Source organism: Bos mutus, chromosome 29 (genome assembly GCF_027580195.1).
Source record: "Bos mutus isolate GX-2022 chromosome 29, NWIPB_WYAK_1.1, whole genome shotgun sequence".
NCBI lineage: Eukaryota > Metazoa > Chordata > Mammalia > Artiodactyla > Bovidae > Bos > Bos mutus.
Window position 1 is genome coordinate 8,317,884 of NC_091645.1, and position 17,515 is coordinate 8,335,398.

Consider the following 17,515-nt stretch of genomic DNA (forward strand, 5'->3'; position numbering starts at 1 on the left):
ATTGTAAGTTCAGGGATTTCCCTGGTGGTCCAGTGGCTAAGACACACATTCCCAATGCAGGGGGTCCCGGTTCGGTCCCTGGTCAGGGAACTAGATCCCATGGTTCACAACTAGAAGGTCCTGTGTACTGCAACATAGACCTGATGCAGTCAAAATAAATAAATACTTAAAAAAATAAATTACAAGTTCAGTTCCTACAGTAAAAATACCTATGAATTTAAATCTTTTCACCCAAACATATCAACATTGCCTAAAGTCTTTTTTTCTTTAACAAGGCAGTCTCTCTCTATATAGATATATATTCATACAATGCTATTATAGGAATTTATTATTTATTAGAGACAGAGAAGTACTCCAAGGGTGTGGCAGGGATGGGTTTTTCAAGCAAGTCAAGCAGTCCTGGGGCCAGGCTATTGTTTCAAATATTGGGGATGATGGAACCCCCATGGAGGGGTCTTCTGGGGAAATGGAAGGAAGAGGTTAATACAGGATGCGGGAGGGGAGAGCTTCAGACAGTTTCAGTCACCAGAGAGCATACTTGTTTCGATAGAAAAAGATAACGTAAGCAACAAAATTTGCCCAATATCAATTTAAGTAAATACTTTCCCAATTATTCAAGGCTCAAAACATTCCTATTTTGTATTTGGAGTAGGGCAAACAATGTTCTAGACTGTTGTTTAGTCAGTTATGTCTGACTCTTTGTGACCCATGGACTGTATCTTGCCAGGCTCTTCTGTCCCTGGGATTTCTCAGGTAAGAACACTGGAGTGGGTTGCCATTTCCTCCTCCAGGGGCTCTTCCTGACCCAGGGGATCAAACCCATGTCTCCTGTGTTGGCAGGTGGATTCTTTACCACTGAACCACCAGGGAAGCAAAATGTTCTGTATCTCCCCACGTTTCTTTCTAAGAAAAACGCTGCAGGCAGAAAGCAGAGTGTCTAAGGGACTGTCTGCCTAGCTTTTACATATCAGAAATCCAGACATCGCTCTGCTTTGTTCATTGTTTCACTTGAAGTGGTAGGACAGGACAGGGAGAAGAAAGCCAAAGGGTAAAGATAAGTGAAAAAAATTTGGTTAAGAACACACAAACCATAGGAGGTGAAAGGGAGATTCAAGAAGGAGGGGACATATGTATACCTATAGCTGATTCTTGTTGATATTTGGCAGAAACCAACACAATACTGTAAATCAATTACCCTCCAATTAAAAGCAAGCAAATTTTAATTTTTTAAAAAAGAAAATATTTTTTAAAAAGAGCACATATACCTTAACTGAAAATCAGTCCCTCAACACGAAGCTCTTCCTCACCCATAGCACGTACAGCTTAAGAATGGATGCCAGGTATACATGGAACCTAGACAAATGGTACTGATGAACCTATTTGCAGGGCAGGAGCAGAGATGCAGACATAGAGAACAGACGGAGGGTAAGAGAGGGTGGGGTGAACTGAGACAGTAGCATTGATAAATATATACTACTATGTGTAAAACAGACAGCTAGCGGGAAGCTGCTCTATAGCACAGGGAGCTCAGCTCGGGGCTCTGTGATGACCTAGAGGGGTGGGATGGGGATGTGGGACGGAGGGAGGCTCAAGAGCGAGGGGACATATACATATGTGTGTGTCTGATAACACTTTGTGTTAGTGGAAACTAACACAATTGTAAAGCAATTATACTCCAATAAAAAAAGATTGGATGCAATGAGAGAAGAAAGTGGACCCTGGCAAGCCAGCCAGGCTCCCCTCACAGTATTCACTTATCCAAACAATAAACCTGCAGTCAGTAGTGGTGCAGAAACCGGCAGAATGGTGGAATGGTTGGCCAGAAGCTCACCAAGGGAAAAATATCCCTGAGATCCCAACAAGTCCGAGGTGTGTCATCAACTAGAAAACTCCAGAAGCATTGCTATGACCGCCTGAAGCAAATAGCCTGACCTACCTTTGGGAGGTTCACACATTTCCAGCCTTGGGAAAATCTAGGGCTGGGGGAGGCGTGGTATGATTCACCATCACTTTCTGCACAGTCAAAAGTCGTAGAAAGTATTTATTATGACACTCTTCATTATAGGTGAATAAAGGTTCCTAAACAAAGACATAGAGCGGATGGTGGGTTGGGTCAGCACCCCCCTCTCAACCACAGTGAAGCAGGGTTCCACTTCCCAGTCCAGGCTCCTTGGTGGCCTGGGGAGGGTTGGGAGGGAGACAGGCAGGGAGAAACCGTCTATAGGAATCCAATCTACTCCAAAAAGCACCAGAATGGCACAGTAATTTTTTTTTTTTTCCTCTAAAGTAAAAACATGAAGTTTCACCATCACCCTTTAAAAAAAAAAGAAAGAAAAAGACTTTCCCCAGGAGACGCAGGCCCAGACTCCGGGTTTTATACGAACAGCCGGGAGCCATGCATGTACTTGTTGAGGGGCCACAGGTTGCTCTCGCCCCTGTTGGACGTGCGCCTCTGGCACTGCTTGCAGCGCCGGTACTTCTCACATTGGTCCAGCAGGAAGAGCTTGTCGGAGGCCCTGCAGAGACAGAGGAAAAGCGGTCATCGGCCAGCGCCCCCTGAGTCCTTGCTGCACGCCTCGCCTGGAAGCTGGAGCCAGGATAGCATTGCAGGAGCAGCGCCGGGTCCCTGCCCTCCAGGAGCTTCCGGTCCATCCGTGATCCCCTGCGCCGCCACCTGCTGGTCACCCCAGGAAAGGCATGTCCCGCGTCTCCTTCCGGGTCAATAACAGGCTCTGAGTGGTACCTTCCTGTCTGACCCCAAGTCTTCTCCCCTCACCCAACCTAAACCCTCAGCGCACACAAGACCTGCCCAGAGTCACACAGTCAGCGGCAATGGGAAAACTCCAGAGCTTTGGTGTTTGCTGCTTGGCCCTGTGTGGGGCCTTCACCTGTCGGGCTTCCCAGGAGACAGCTTTTGAGAGATCAAGCTATTGAGCTGCTGGTCATCAGCAAACAGTGAAGACAGGGAAGACTAGATTTCAGTGAAAAGACCCAGAGGGCCAGGAGCCTCTGGTGAGTGGAGGGCAGGAGAGAAAGTGGAGACAGAGAAAGAGGACAAAAGCAGTTGAAAGCAGAGATGAAGGGATGGCAATGGCTGCTTTTCCACTTCAGCCATTTTCCTCTATGATGCAGGACAGTCTCCACGGTGTTCTCCCCTACCCTATCAAAATTCCTGTACAGGTGGGATTCTATTAAAAAAACACATCAGTGATAATCCTCAAAGGGAAAAAAAAGATGGCCTTGTCAATGGGCAGGGGAGACCTACCTGGCTTCCTTTGGGGATAGGAAGGAGTATCACAAGCTAACTGCATACAAAGTGAAAGTGAAAGTCGCTCAGTAGTGTCCAACTCTTTTCCACCCTATAGATTATACAGTCCATGGAATTCTCCAGGCCAAAATACTGCAGTGGATAGCCATTCCCTTCTCTAGGGGATCTTCCCGACTCAGGAATCAAACCGGGGTCTTTTGCATTGCAGGTGGATTGTTTACCAACTGAGCTATCAGGGAAGCCAACTGCATACACATGAACCTTAATTTTGCTTTTACTTTGTTTTCTTTTTAACACCAACCAATTCCTCCTCCCTGTCTGCCGTTCACTTGAGTCCCTGCCCACAGCTTGTCCTACGTCTTCAGGTGAGAGGTCCATTTTGCTGTGGCCATGGAGCAGTCAGGCCATCCTGCCACTCAAGCGTGTGTTATGTCGCTATCCTTTATCGCAACATTAGCCAAGCCTTCTTCCAAAATCCAACTAAAATCTCCCTGACACTAATTAATCTTATTGCCTTTTACCTGCTTTTTCACAACATTAAGACAACGGTTTAAAATATCCAACTTCCTTTTCTCTTCCTCTTCTCTAGGCCAAACAACCCCACTTCTTTGAAATCTGTTTTCCACATCATCCCTCATACTTTCATTGTCACAAAATATGGGTTCTGCCCATTAGAAAGATAGGTGAGGAATGCCTTAAAATCTAAAAGGAAAAGGTTAGTTACAGATCAAGATCCACTGTAACAATTTTTTATGATAAAACGTTGTTGATAATTAGCAATTGAATGTTACTTTGGTATTTTCAGGTTTTTGTAATGTTTGATTGTATAGACTTTGTTTCTTCAAGTTTTTAATATTCTATGAAATCGTACCTTACACATGTAAAGCATTTTCAGTTTTTAAAGTATAATGATTTTCTATCTCTTTATTTGATCCCCCAAATTCCTGTGTTAGCCAAGCCAGGCCAGTGTTTAATTTCCCCACCTTAGAAATAAGAAAAAATAAGGCAAAAAGTATTAGCTGCCTCTCCAAAGTTATTGTTAATTCTTAAAAACATCTAGATTCCCTGACTCTAGATTGTAAATAGATAGCAGGGGAGAGTGAGCGGGAATATAATACATTTCAGGAAGGTGTTCTTGGTTGGGCATCTCACTTTTCTGATTGCCAGTCTTAACCACAGCCCCATGACTCTGTTCTTATGAGATCATTCCATAAGCCTAACATGCATTCAGGCAGAAACACTCTATTTCTAATTCCTATTTCCAGCTAATTATTTCCAAAGATAATTTCCACACTCTTCCCCTCTCCCCAGGCCTTCCTAGCCTCCACAAAAAGAAAACAAACCTATTACACAGAGGCAAAGATCAGCACAGAGGTGGCAAACATATAGCATACAACACAGCAGTCGCCGTCCCAGGTCACAGCAGTATTTCCCACCGAATCCAGAATTCTTTCCTCCTCTCTAAGCTCTCTAGGCAGTCAAGTTGACACTTAAAACCTATCTGTCATCCCAGGATTAGTAGGAACTAAACAAGATGCAGAAGGGATTTGCTTTGCAAATAAAACTTCAGGTGCAATCAGATATTACCGCTCAAAAGCCTTCTCCTCCAAGTCTCGATGCTTCTTCATGACAGCACTCCTTTCCCAATCATCCTGTAAGCTTTGGTTGATTCTGTTCACTCGCTCAAGCTCAGCATTTCTGTCTGCCAAGTGCCTAGAGAAAACAGAACAGTCTGATTCCATTTATAATACTGGGAAAGGCACCAGCCTTATGAGCCCCATTCCTTTTATTCTAAGTTAAACAGGAAACGTCCTGGTTTTGTTCCCCACCCTTTGAAACAGACTAAGAGACATGAACACTGTAAAAACATGGTGAAACTCCTGCAAATAATTTATGGATCTAAGGCTTTTCATCATCAATCTGGGTTTAAATTAGTAGTATTAAAACCCCCTTCCAATTAAATTCAGCTTTTAAAGCCATCTATTTCCTTTGAGGCTAATTTAGCTGATCTGAAGATTCATCTCACATGGTTTCCCATACTTTGTTTCTTTCCTTTTAGTCCAGATTCTCAGTAGCTGGCCCACCAGTTCTTCCAGGAGTTTTACAAGACAATGTAGACAGGCATACAAATGAATGGTTAGAAAGGTGGGGGGGGCGGAGCAGGGCGGGGACAAATGACTAGGCAAAAGAAAGTGAATGGAGAATGTATCCAACATTGTGAAGAAGGTTTAAAAAACAAAAGTGTTTGAGGGTCACGTCATCAAAGAAATGACTGCAGTATAATATCTCCCTTCAAGTAGAGTGTTCCAGCATTCCCAATGTTGTTTCTACCTCTGATCTCCAAACACATACTCACGGCTGTTGTGAATCACCCTAAACTGGCCTCAATATAAATGTGTCTCTTTCTTGCCAAGCTAAAACTCTTACAGTCAGTTCTCATTAAATTCTAGAAGGGACTTCACTGAATGTGACCCTTGATTTAGCCTGCTGCTCTGAAGACTCTTGTATTACTGGTACCAACCGCCACTAGGTGTCAGGACCCGCCGATAAAACCTGTCACGTGCTCTGTGCTGGTTCACTTCTAAAATAGCACGGCCACATTATCCTCTAACAAGCCTTGATTCAATAGCTACTGTGTGGTCATTATGGAGATTAAGTAGGATAACGTACAGAAAGTGCCAATTCCTATCACACAATGGGAGTTCAATGACTGAATGGTACCTATTATATACATTTTTTCATAACATTTTTTATCTTTTCAGTTTTTTAAATTGTAGAAAAAAAAACCCACATAAACTGACTTTCTTAACCATTTCTAAACATACAGATATATGGTGTTAAATATATTCCCACTGTCATGCAATTAGTGGGAATGTATCTAACATATATGAAATATCTTTTTTCACCTTGCAAAATTGAAATTCTAAACCCATTAAACAACTCCCTACTTTTCCCTCCCCAACCTGTCAACTACCCTTCTACTTTGTTTCCATGAATTAGACTACTCTAATTACTACTCTAATTACCTTATGTAAATTAAGTCATACAGTGTCTTTTTTTGTGTGGCTGGTTTATTTCACTTAACATAATGTCCTCAAGGTTCATCCACATTGTTGCATGTGTCAGAACTTTCTTTTTAAGGCTGCATAATATTCCACGTATGTGTTTATTTATCCATTCATCTGTGATTGGATATTTGGGTTGCTATTTCTTGGCTATCATAAATAATGCTGCTATGAACATAAGTGTACAAATATCTCTGAAAGAGTATCCTTTCAAATATTTTGGCTATGTACACAGAAGTGGAATTGTGGAATCATACAGTTCCAGAAAAACATCTATTTCTGCTTTATTGACTATGCCAAAGCCTTTGACTGTGTGGATCACAATAAACTGTGGAAAATTCTGAAAGAGATGGGAATACCAGACCACCTGACCTGTCTCTTGAGAAACCTGTATGCAGGTCAGGAAGCAACAGTTAGAATTGGACATGGAACAGACTGGTTCCAAATAGGAAAAGGAGTACGTCAAGGCTATATATTGTCACCCTGCTTATTTAACTTATATGCAGAGGACATCAAGAGAAACGCTGGGCTGGAAGAAGCACAAGCTGGAATCAAGATTGCCAGGAGAAATATCAATAACCTCAGATATGCAGATGACACCACCCTATGGCAGAAAGTGAGGAAGAACTAAAGAGCCTCTTGATGAAAGTGAAAGAGGAGAGCGAAAAAGTTGGCTTATAGCTCAACATTCAGAAAACTAAGATCATGGCATCTGGTCCCATCACTTCATGGGAAATAGATGGGGAAACAGTGTCAGACTTTATTTTTGGGGGCTCTAAAATCAGTGCAGATGGTGATTGCAGCCATGAAATTAAAAGACGCTTACTCCTTGGAAGAAAAGTTATGACTAACCTAGACAGCATATTAAAAAGCAGAGATATTACTTTGCCAACATAGGTCCAGCTAGTCAAGGCTATGGTTTTTCCAGTGGTCATGTATGGATGTGAGAGTTGGACTGTGAAGAAAGCTGAGTGCTGAAGAATTGATGCTTTTGAACTGTGGTGTTGGAGCAGACTCTTGAGAGTCCCTTGGACTGCAAGGAGATCCAACCAGTCCACTCTAAAGGAGATCAGTCTTGGGTGTTCTTTGGAAGGAATGATGCTAAAGCTGAAACTCCAGTACTTTGGCCACCTCATGCGAAGAGTTGACTCATTGGAAAAGTCTCTGGTGCTGGGAGGGATTGGGGGCAGGAGGGGAAGGGGACGACAGAGGATGAGATGGCTGGATGGTATCACCGACTCGATAGACTTGAGTTTGAGTGAACTCCGGGAGTTGGTGATCGACAGGGAGGCCTGGTGTGCTGTGATTCGTGGGGTCGCAAAGAGTCGGACATGACTGAGCAACTGAACTGAACTGAATCTTAACACAGACTACTTGGTAAGAGAGATTATCAGCCTTTTTAAAAAAAATCTCTCCACCCATTGATAATTTTAGTGAGCATGAGTTGTTATATTTTTTAAAAACAAAAACAGGAAAAAAATGTAAAACAAGTAAAATTACGTCAGCAGGCATCTTTGGGTCACACGGACTAAATCATTTCTCTCTGAAAGAAAGTGACTTTCTATTTGCCACAGCAAGACCTAAATTCACATCTTGAGATGGGTTAAAGGTGGGCCAGTTGGAAAAGAAAAGTGAAAGAGACTGGAATAATTAGTAAAGGATATAGAAACAGAAGACAAGGACCTGGCCCATACAGAAAAGGAAGTTTATGATCAGAGCTCCAACAAAAGAGATAACCAAGTAAAGACCACAGTCGTGTTTGCTCAGAGCTCTGATTTCCAGAATGTTCTCACCTTCAGCACCCCTGCACCAGCAAACATCAGCACAGCTTACTATATGCACAGTTCTCTGCAGAAGGGATTTAGTGGAGGTTGAGAAAGGATCTGAGTTTCATGTCTTTGTGTCCACTTGAGCAGGACGGCACATTTGTGACTCACCTATGGACAATGCTGGGGTGGACAACTCTTTTCAGACATTGTCCTGAACAGGGAAAGAAAACTATGGACAGTTAACTTGAGGGAGAAGTAGGATCAAGAAAGTTTGTTTGAGACTTTGTCGCTATTGTTTAGTCTCTAAGTTGTGCCCGATTCTCTGCGACTCCATGGAACTGTAGCCCGCCAAGCTCCTCTGTCCATGGGATTTCCCAGGCAAAAATACTGGAGTGGGTAGCCCATTGCCTTCTCCAGGGGATCTTTCTGACCCAGGGATCGAACCTGTGTCTCCTGTATTGGCAGGTGGATTCTGTACCACTGAGCCACCTGGAAACCGCAGCCAAGGAATACATAGTTCCAAAGGGACATCCTTCTGAACCAAACCTGCAGAACCTAGATGTCACCCGTGAACTTAGCTGCCCAATGCAATCACCAGAAAGCTTTTAAAACTATGAAATGCTGAGTACTTCAATTAAAAAAAAAAAGGAGGTTAAAGAGTATTTTTAAAACTCTACAGTAAGAAAGCAAACAACACAAAATAGTAAATATAGCAAATAAATAATGTGATAAGAATTGGTATGAGACTCGAACAGATACTTCTCCAAACTTATGGTTACCAAAAGGGAAAGGGAGTAGGGGAGGGGTAAATTAGGAGTTTGGGATTAACAGATACAAACTACTATATATAAAATAGATAAGCAGTAAGAGAACTGTAGTCAGCATCTTATAATAAACCATAATGGAAAAGAGTATGAAAAAGATAATGCATTTGGAATTCATTATCGGTTATCTTACATCATTATATAATATGTATGCTTATTAATATTCCTTTTAAATGGGTCTGTTTTCGATGCACGATACTGGATGCTTGGGGCTGGTGCACTGGGACAACCCAGAGGGATGGTACGGGGAGGGAGGAAGGAGGAGGGTTCAGGATGGGGAGCGCGTGTATACCTGTGGCGGATTCATGTTGATATATGGCAAAACAATATTGTAAATTTAAAAAAATAAAATAAAATAAAAATAAATAAATGGCTCTGTTATTAATCTAAAAGCTTTTGTCCATAGGTTGAGTTGTAGGGATGAAACGAGATAAAGCATAGAACAATATTTTGTGCATGGTAATTCTTCAGCGTGTTCCCTGTTATGACTGCTTCTCTGGAGGGCAGGAGAGGAGGAGGAGAGGAAAGCGCCAGGGGTCTCACTCTTGGTGTGTCCTCTGCAGCATTAGCAAATCCTGCTTTTGATCCACCAGCTGGTGCAGGATGGCTCTCCTCTTGTGGTTAGCTGCGGCCTCCATCTGATGCTTCATGTAGTTCTGGTCTCTCTTTCGCTTTTCCACCATCATCTCACCCTCATTCTTACCAAAGATGGGCTTAGAAGAGTCTGGCTCAAACACAGGCAGCTGAGGGCATCTGTTCTTTATCTGAGGCAGGGACACACAGAATGCAGATTATGGTTATACCAGGGACTAGACGTCAGGCACAGGCCGCGGCATGGCAAAAACCAGCACCTGGGCGGGAGGAACAAGGGCCTCAAAAAACACCAAATGGATAACACAGAAGGGCATTCATAACATTACAGGATTCACACATGTTTAGAATGCTATGGAAACACTGCACACCTTTTTAGGGGAGGGTGGGGATTCCAGCATTTCTATTTTTTCCGTAAACAAAGTAGGAAAAATAACAAAGGAATAAAACTGCAAAAGTAGTTAATTGGTAGAACACACACACACACAAAATCTGGATAGGAGGAGAAGCTTATTTACAACAAGGAAACACATGTAAATTACAGTAGTTTGCAGTGTATACGGGAAACATTAAAACAGTTTAACATGTGCTACATGGACATCACTGTTTACAGCAATAAAGGGGAGAGAACACTTACTTGGGGACAGATATACCCACACGGTCCAGATTTTACAGCATCAGTGCAATCTATATTACAGCTAGTTAATCAGTTTAAGAATTGTTCCCAAATATGTCATGTTTCCAGCCCTTGGAGGTTCATTCCTACAGATTTCAACTACTCCATCCATGGGGACCAAAAGCAGCCAGAAACACTGCACAATTTTAAAGTAATAATATGTCCCCTTACCTGGGCATCCAGAGCCCTCTTGTAACACTGTGTTTCTTCCATCTTATCTTTTATATATTTGGCTCTTTGCGCAGCAAGTCTGGCAGTTACAAATAAGAGAAGGTGAGGGCACAGTTTCTTAGAGTCTTTTGTAGCACAGATTAACATCAACAGCACGTGTTTAATAAATATTAATAGGAATAAGAACCTGATAAACAAAAAGCGATACTTTTTTCCTTCCAGGAACTTTTACTTTAAGAAAGAAAAAGAAATCCAAATCCATAAGCTAGTAGACAAGGACAGCTGATGCTGTTGCTAAGTTACTTCAGTTGTGTCCAACTCTTTGCGACCCCATAGACTGTAGCCCACAGGGTTTCTCTGACCATGGGATTCTCCAGGCAAGAACACTGGAGTGAGTTGCCATTTCCTCCTCCAGGGGATCTTTCTGACCCAGGTCTCCTGCATTGCAGGCAGATCCCTATCGCTGAGCCACTGGGAAAGCCCGCAGACAAGGACGGACAGGTAGAGAATAAGCAACTGACCAACCATATTTTCCAAATGCACTGCCAGTAAGTCAGGCACCCCTTCTCCCCCCAGGCTTAAAAAATCTAGATAGGAAAGCAGAAAATGTCTGTAACACAATAAAATGATTCATCACAAGATTCCTTTATAAGAGTGATCTTCCTATTGTAACACGCATCTATTTTATGCCACCTCCACATGATCTGCAAAATGAATATAACAAAACATATACATTTTCTAGAAAACAGCTTTTTGGCCACAGAATCTAGCTGCTTACTTGTTTCGAAGGTCTCTCTCTCACCCCAGCAGCCTCCCTAATTTCTCTCCAGTAGCAGAAGTGTATCCCCTCTAGCATGTTTGAACTCTGTGGCCCTGGCCCTAACCTAGGTCTCCAATAGCCCATGCAGGACCAATCAGATTCTTTCCTAAAAATTTGGAATTGAAATTCATCCAAGTGCCAGCTGGAATACAGACAATGTCACCTAAGGAGCTGTGGATATTAGCAGATGGAAAGCGTTTTTTACAAGGATTTTAGACCCTGGTTTCAGCCCTCCTGGGTCTCCCATACATTTCTGCCCTTGGGTTCCACGGGACCCCCCTTCTTAGTTATAATAAAACTCAGCTTTGCCTTGTGGTCATCTGGGAATAATGGAATGAAGCCTGCTCAAGCAGGTCCTTTCTGCCATGTACAAGGATTAGTGACCACAAAACAGTTCAAAATGGGGACTTTCCTGGTGGTCTAGTGGTTAAGAATCTGCCTTCCAATGCAGGGGATGCAGGTTGGATCCCTGGTCAGGGAACTAAGGTCCCAAATGCCACGGGGCAGCTAAGGCTGCAGCCCTAGAGCCTGCACACCACAGCTAGAGAGAAGCCCACAAACCACAATGAAGACCCGATGCAGCCAAATTAATAAAGTTTAAAAATAATATCTCACTTAAAAATACAAAATGATACTCTGTAATCAAAATGATTTTAAGCAGCCATTGTTACTATAATGGTAGTTATAATAATGCTGGCTTTTTCTCATTTCTAATGAAGTGTTATGCTATGGTACTGGCTGCTAGCTGGGTTAATGCGCACAGCTGTACTAACGGGACTGCCAGCGATGATTCAGTCCTACAGGGGAAGAAGTGTCCCATGAACATTCCAAACCCGTCTTTTCAGAGACTCACTCCTCTGTGAGCTGCACTTGTTCCAGGCGGTCCATCAGCTCTCTGTTTTGCCTTTGCTTTATGTCCTTTTCCCGTCTGTGATCCATTTGTTTCAGGAGACTTTGGGAATACTCCTCTTGCTTAAAAGCATTAATCTCAGGACTGAGCGGCCGTTTATCAAACAGGAAGGATTTCTAGAATGAAAGAGAAGCAACTCATTTATTCTAGAATCATAAAAAGCATCAAAGAAAGTGAAAGTGAAGTCACATGGACTGTAGCTTACCCGGCTCCTCCGTCTATGGGAATTTCCAGGCAAGAGCACTGGAGTGGGCTGCCATTTCCTTCTCCAAAAAGCATCAAAGAACAAAGGTAATCATTCAGAAAATGTCAACCAGAAAACATTAAGTTATCATATTTGCCCAGTCTTCAACGTGGCAAATAGCTAGTGACCCACAGATTAATACGAGCACACTTGAGGATGAATCTGAATAGTACTGACCACAGCCCCATAACTGAGAGGGAGATGAAAAAGGACTTCACGGAGTAGGTCCTCCACTAGTACTTACACATTCGTACTGAAAGAAGGAATTGAGTGAGTGCAGAAGCATCAGCAGGAATGCAAGGGAGTGGAAGAAGGAGAATACAGCACCTACTTGGTTCTGGCCACTCTCAATACAGGGAACCCAGCCGTGACCAAGAACAGAGACCAACAGAGAGCCTCACTCTCACTGATCCTACACGCTGGTGCCACAGACAGCCAGTCAACAAGGAACAGCGCACAGATAATTCAAGAAATTAATGTGCGCTATGAGGGCTTCCTCACGGCTCAATGGAAAAGAATCCACCTGCCAATGCCTAAGATGCGGGTTCCATCCCTGGGTCAGGAAGATTCCCCTGGAGAAGGAAATGGCATTCCACTCCAGTATTCTTGCCTGGGGAATCCCATGGACAGAGGAGCCTGGTGGGCTTACAGTCCTTGGGGTTGTACAAGAGTTGGACATGACCTAGTGACTGAACAGCAGCAAGGTGCTATGAGGTCTTTGTCATAGTAAGTAACTGGATGCGAACGGGGTTAACTGGTTATTAGGGAAGGCTTTTATTAAGGTGGTGACTGGGTCACCTCCACTGCAAACATCAGGGACCCATACAGAAAGAACAGCAAGTGCAAAGACCCTAGATGAAAACAAGCAGAAAGAAGGTCTACATGGCTGAGGCATAGTGAGCAGGGGGAAAACACGGCAGGCGGGCTCAAAGAGAGAGGTGGGCCAAACCAGGGGGATGTGAGAGGTCAAAGTCAGGTGTTTAGGCTTATTTTAATTCAGTGGAAGGCCATTAGAGGCTCTATACGGAGAATGATCTGTTCTGGTGAACAGTTTTAAAAGATCACTTTGGCTTCTATGTAGAGACTAGATTGTAGGAAGGCAGGCCTCGAGGCTAACTAGGAAAGCATCACAAAAGTTGGACCTTCTAGAAATGCGCCTTGGGCTAGGGTTGGATACCATTGAAGGTGAAGAGATGCTGGATACATTTTGGAGGTGAAGGCAAGTGGGCTTGAAGATGGCTGGATAAGGGGGGACGGAGGAGAAGGGATCTGGGATCACTTTAGGTAAGGGTTCATGAAACTGTCTGACTGGTGATGCCACTTGCTAAAATGGGAAGGCTGGGAGAAGAACAGATTGAGAAGGGGAATCGAAACTTCTGTTTTGATCTTTTTCACTTTAAGCATCTACAGTTATAACAAAGAGGAGATTCAAATTGGGCAGTGATAAACATATAATCTGAACCTTAAATCTAACTAAGAGGAGAGAGAGATCGGGCCTACAGCTCAAAAGCATGGTGCTCTCTCTTCCTCACTCCCTGCTGCCCCTGACCGGAAGGTTTTGCCTCCATTCACTTCTTGACCTAACTCCTGTATGCCAGGAAGTCTTCCCAGATCTCTGGTCTCGGTTAAGTGACTCCCTTCTCTGCCCTGTTCAAAGATTTATCATAGCATTTAGTTTATCACACTCTTGTCTCTTTAAATCTGTTTCCCCCATTATCCTGAAATGTCTTTAGAGAGGGACTTTGTCTTATTCTTCATCCTTGTATTCTTAGCTACTGGTACAGTTGCCAGCACAAAATAATTCAATGAAATGTCTGATGTTAAATAAAGAAAATCTATTTTATTAGGTGTACATCCAGAGTGTCACATTACCTAGATAGTGAGGTAAAAAGAAGTAAGAACAAGCAGAAATAAAGGTGGGCACATCATGATTGAAAACAATTAATGGCAAGGCAGGTGGCTGACCTCCATCTGAAGCTGGACTTCTCAAACTTATTGCTTAGTTTTTCAGTCATGTCCAGCTTTTTTGCGAACCCATGGACTGTAGCCCACCAGGCTCCTCTGTCCATAGGATTCTCCAAGCAAGAATACTAGAGTGGGTTGCCATGCCCTCCTCCAGGGGATCTTCCAAACCCACAGACTGAACCTGCATCTCTTACATTGGCAGGCAGATTCTTTATCACTGAGCCACCTGGGAAGCCCCTCTCAAACTTAAGGAAGCTACAAATCACCTAAATATCTTATTGAAATGTAGATTCTCATTCTGTGAGGTGTGAGGTGGCACCCTAGATTCTGTATTTCCAGCAAGCTCCCGGGAGATACTTGTTCTCTATTTAGATCATCTAATCCTGGGGCAGGAATTTAATATACTGTTCTCCTAACCCCACCTCTCCCAGGTCCCAGCTGAGAATCACCATCTGTGACAAGCACTGTAGTGACCCACAACAGGGACTGTATTGTGAGCGTGACATGCAGAGGCAGACACTGGACCACTCCTGCCTTAGAAGTGCACCTGCCTTCACCCCTGCACAGCCTTACCACTTTTTAAAAATGGCACAACATGCAGTATGAGTAGACCCCAATGCTCACAACTATGGCAGGTATCAGCAACAGAAATTTTGAATAGATTCTTACATAAAATTCAGGTTTCTCATTCTTGTGGATCCGTATAGCTTCAGCAACTCCAAGATTATAGGCGGCATTCTTTTGATTCTGTTCTCTACTAGCCAGATTTCTCATCTTTGAAAAAAAAATCATTACATGTTGAAATAGAGTCTTTAAAAATTTAATTCTACTACATTAAAATAACCCAACTAAGGTAGAAACCTGCCTTTGGGAGGTAATGGTACTTTCTGATGTGTTTATATATTTTTTTTAAAGTGGGCTTTTGTTTCCCATTCTTGGACTCTAGGCACCACTTCTACAGGGATCGTAAGAAGGAACGAAGGTTTCAGGAATGGTTCCCTATGATATCGCAAGAAGGCCGCAGAGCCAGTTATTGAAAAGTTCAGAAATCAGGATAGAGCAAAGATGAAGGTGCCATTCCATCTTTACTCAAGACAGGCCATGAACCTGAAGGGAGAAGACTTGCCTGGGGTTATATTTCATGTAAATCAAAAATAAAGCCACATACATCCAGGAATTCCACCTTTAAAACTCAGTCCTCAGGGAGGGGAAAAAAATCAGTAGCAGGTTCAAACACCAACTACATGGATATTCATCCCCGGGCTGTATTATTAGTGAAAACTTGGACATAACCTAAGTTCGAATTCAGCAGTAGGTAAATGATTAAATACACCACCGTCAAGCTACACGCTGGAGCTTTTTAAATGGCCTTTGATAATCATGTTCTCCTGCCCCATGGTAAACACTCCTTAACCGAGGTGCGGAAGTACCTGCTCTTTGAAGATAGTCTCTTGGTCTTTCAACACGAGATACTCCTGGATGAGTTGCTCATCTTCCATCTCTCTCCCCCTCCTCTCCGCGGTGTAGTACAGCGGGGAATTTCGCTGTGCTCGTTGCAAGCATATGTAACACATTTCCTATAACATCGAGTTTTAGGGCAAATTGATTTTTACCTTTTACTTTTTTTGCTCTGCATTTCCTTCCCAAGCTCTCCAAAGGCTAGGGGTGTCAAGAAGTAGACTTCATAAAAGGATGTATTCGTGATATTATCCAAATGGGATTTTTCAGAGAGGGCCCCACAAATATTCCAGAGGATTTATTCAACTCTTACTTGAACAGATGTGTTTAAAGCAACTGAAAATTAAAGATTTCCCAGACGTATTTCTGTTAACTAGTAGATTTTGACTAGTAGATATATTTATCACAGCCCCATTATAGGTCCTGTGTACTTAAGCCATACCCGTGTATTAAAGAAAGAGCAATTCCTCAAATTCTCTTTGAGAAGCAGAAGTCAGAAGGAGATTCTGTCTGGGCTCTGTTTCTTTGAAGACACTGTACCTGTCCTGCCCTATGATGGTCCTTGCAAGAAGTGCCTGGAGAAATTTTAGGCTTCATTGCATGATCATTTTTCAGTCCACCTGGAAATGATGCACTATAAAAACAATGCAACATTAATTAATATTAATGTATAACATCAATTATAATCAATGATGAATGATAATTTTAGAAACAAGTATAAATATAAGAGGGCTTCCGAGATGGCACGAGTAGTAAAGAACTAGCCTACCAATACAGGAGACATAAAAGATGCAGCTTCGATCCCTGGGATGGGTCGATCCCCAGGAGGAGGGCATGGCAACCCATTCCAGTGACCCTGCCTGGAGAATCCCATGGACAGAGGAGCCTGGTGGTCTGCAGTCCATAGGGTTGCAAAGAGTCAGACGTGACTGAAGTGACTAAGCATGCATGCACAAATAAATATAAGAAAATAAAAAATATCTCAGCAGTTTTCTTTAGAGTATCTACATGTATAGAGATTAAAAACCTAACCTTTATATCAGATAAATTCAGGTTCAAAACCCAGCTTTTTTTATTAGAAGCTGACTGGCATTAGACAAACTGGGTAATTATACAAAGTCTCAGTTACCAATTCAGTGAAATTGGGATAAAACTTACTCATTCTACAAAAATTTATTGAGTGTTACTAAGTGTACTGCTCTCAGCATGGGAGAGGCACTGAAGAACAAAACACACATACAAGAAAAAGCTCTGTCCTCATGGAATTAACATGCTGACGGGAGTGGACAGTCAATAAACAAGATGAATGAATTATATAGTCTGTTCGTTGGTGATAAATACCATGCAATGCTGGAGGAATGGAGTATTAAATCATGAATAAAATGTCCAGGGAAATTCTCACCAGAAAGGTGAAATTTGAGCAACTTGAAGGCAGTAAAATAATAATAATAATCAGATATCTGATGGAAAAGAATCTAGTGGAGCAAATGAGTCTAAGGACTTGAAGTGGGAGCATGTCTGTGGCTGGAGGAAGTAAGAGAGAGATCAGAGATCAGGCAAGATATTGAAGGCCATGGTAATGACTTTAGCTTTCACCCTGGGTGAGAATGGGAGCCATCGAAGAATGAAGAGGGAGCCATTGAGAATGCAGCCATTGAATGGGAGCCATATCCAGTATTAGCAAAGCTACAGAGAACACAGCAGTTCTTCATATTTCTGTTACTGGGAAGATAATTTTTGGTATCGTCTACCTA

General features: G+C 42.7%; 1 protein-coding gene across 1 annotated transcript in view; it reads right to left on the reverse strand.

The window, feature by feature from the left end:
* Nucleotides 1-215: 215 nt before the first annotated feature.
* The window catches only part of CCDC81 (coiled-coil domain containing 81), a 42,904-nt gene continuing 25,604 nt past the window's right edge, over nucleotides 216-17,515 (reverse strand). The window contains exons 8-15 of the mRNA XM_005903477.2: nucleotides 16,302-16,395; nucleotides 15,734-15,880; nucleotides 14,973-15,077; nucleotides 12,038-12,210; nucleotides 10,365-10,443; nucleotides 9,470-9,690; nucleotides 4,856-4,981; nucleotides 216-2,516 (exon numbers count right to left, since the gene is read on the reverse strand). Of these exons, the coding sequence (XP_005903539.2) occupies nucleotides 2,375-2,516; nucleotides 4,856-4,981; nucleotides 9,470-9,690; nucleotides 10,365-10,443; nucleotides 12,038-12,210; nucleotides 14,973-15,077; nucleotides 15,734-15,880; nucleotides 16,302-16,395 (1,087 nt within the window). The 3' untranslated portion in view covers nucleotides 216-2,374. The remainder of the gene's footprint in view (nucleotides 2,517-4,855; nucleotides 4,982-9,469; nucleotides 9,691-10,364; nucleotides 10,444-12,037; nucleotides 12,211-14,972; nucleotides 15,078-15,733; nucleotides 15,881-16,301; nucleotides 16,396-17,515) is intronic.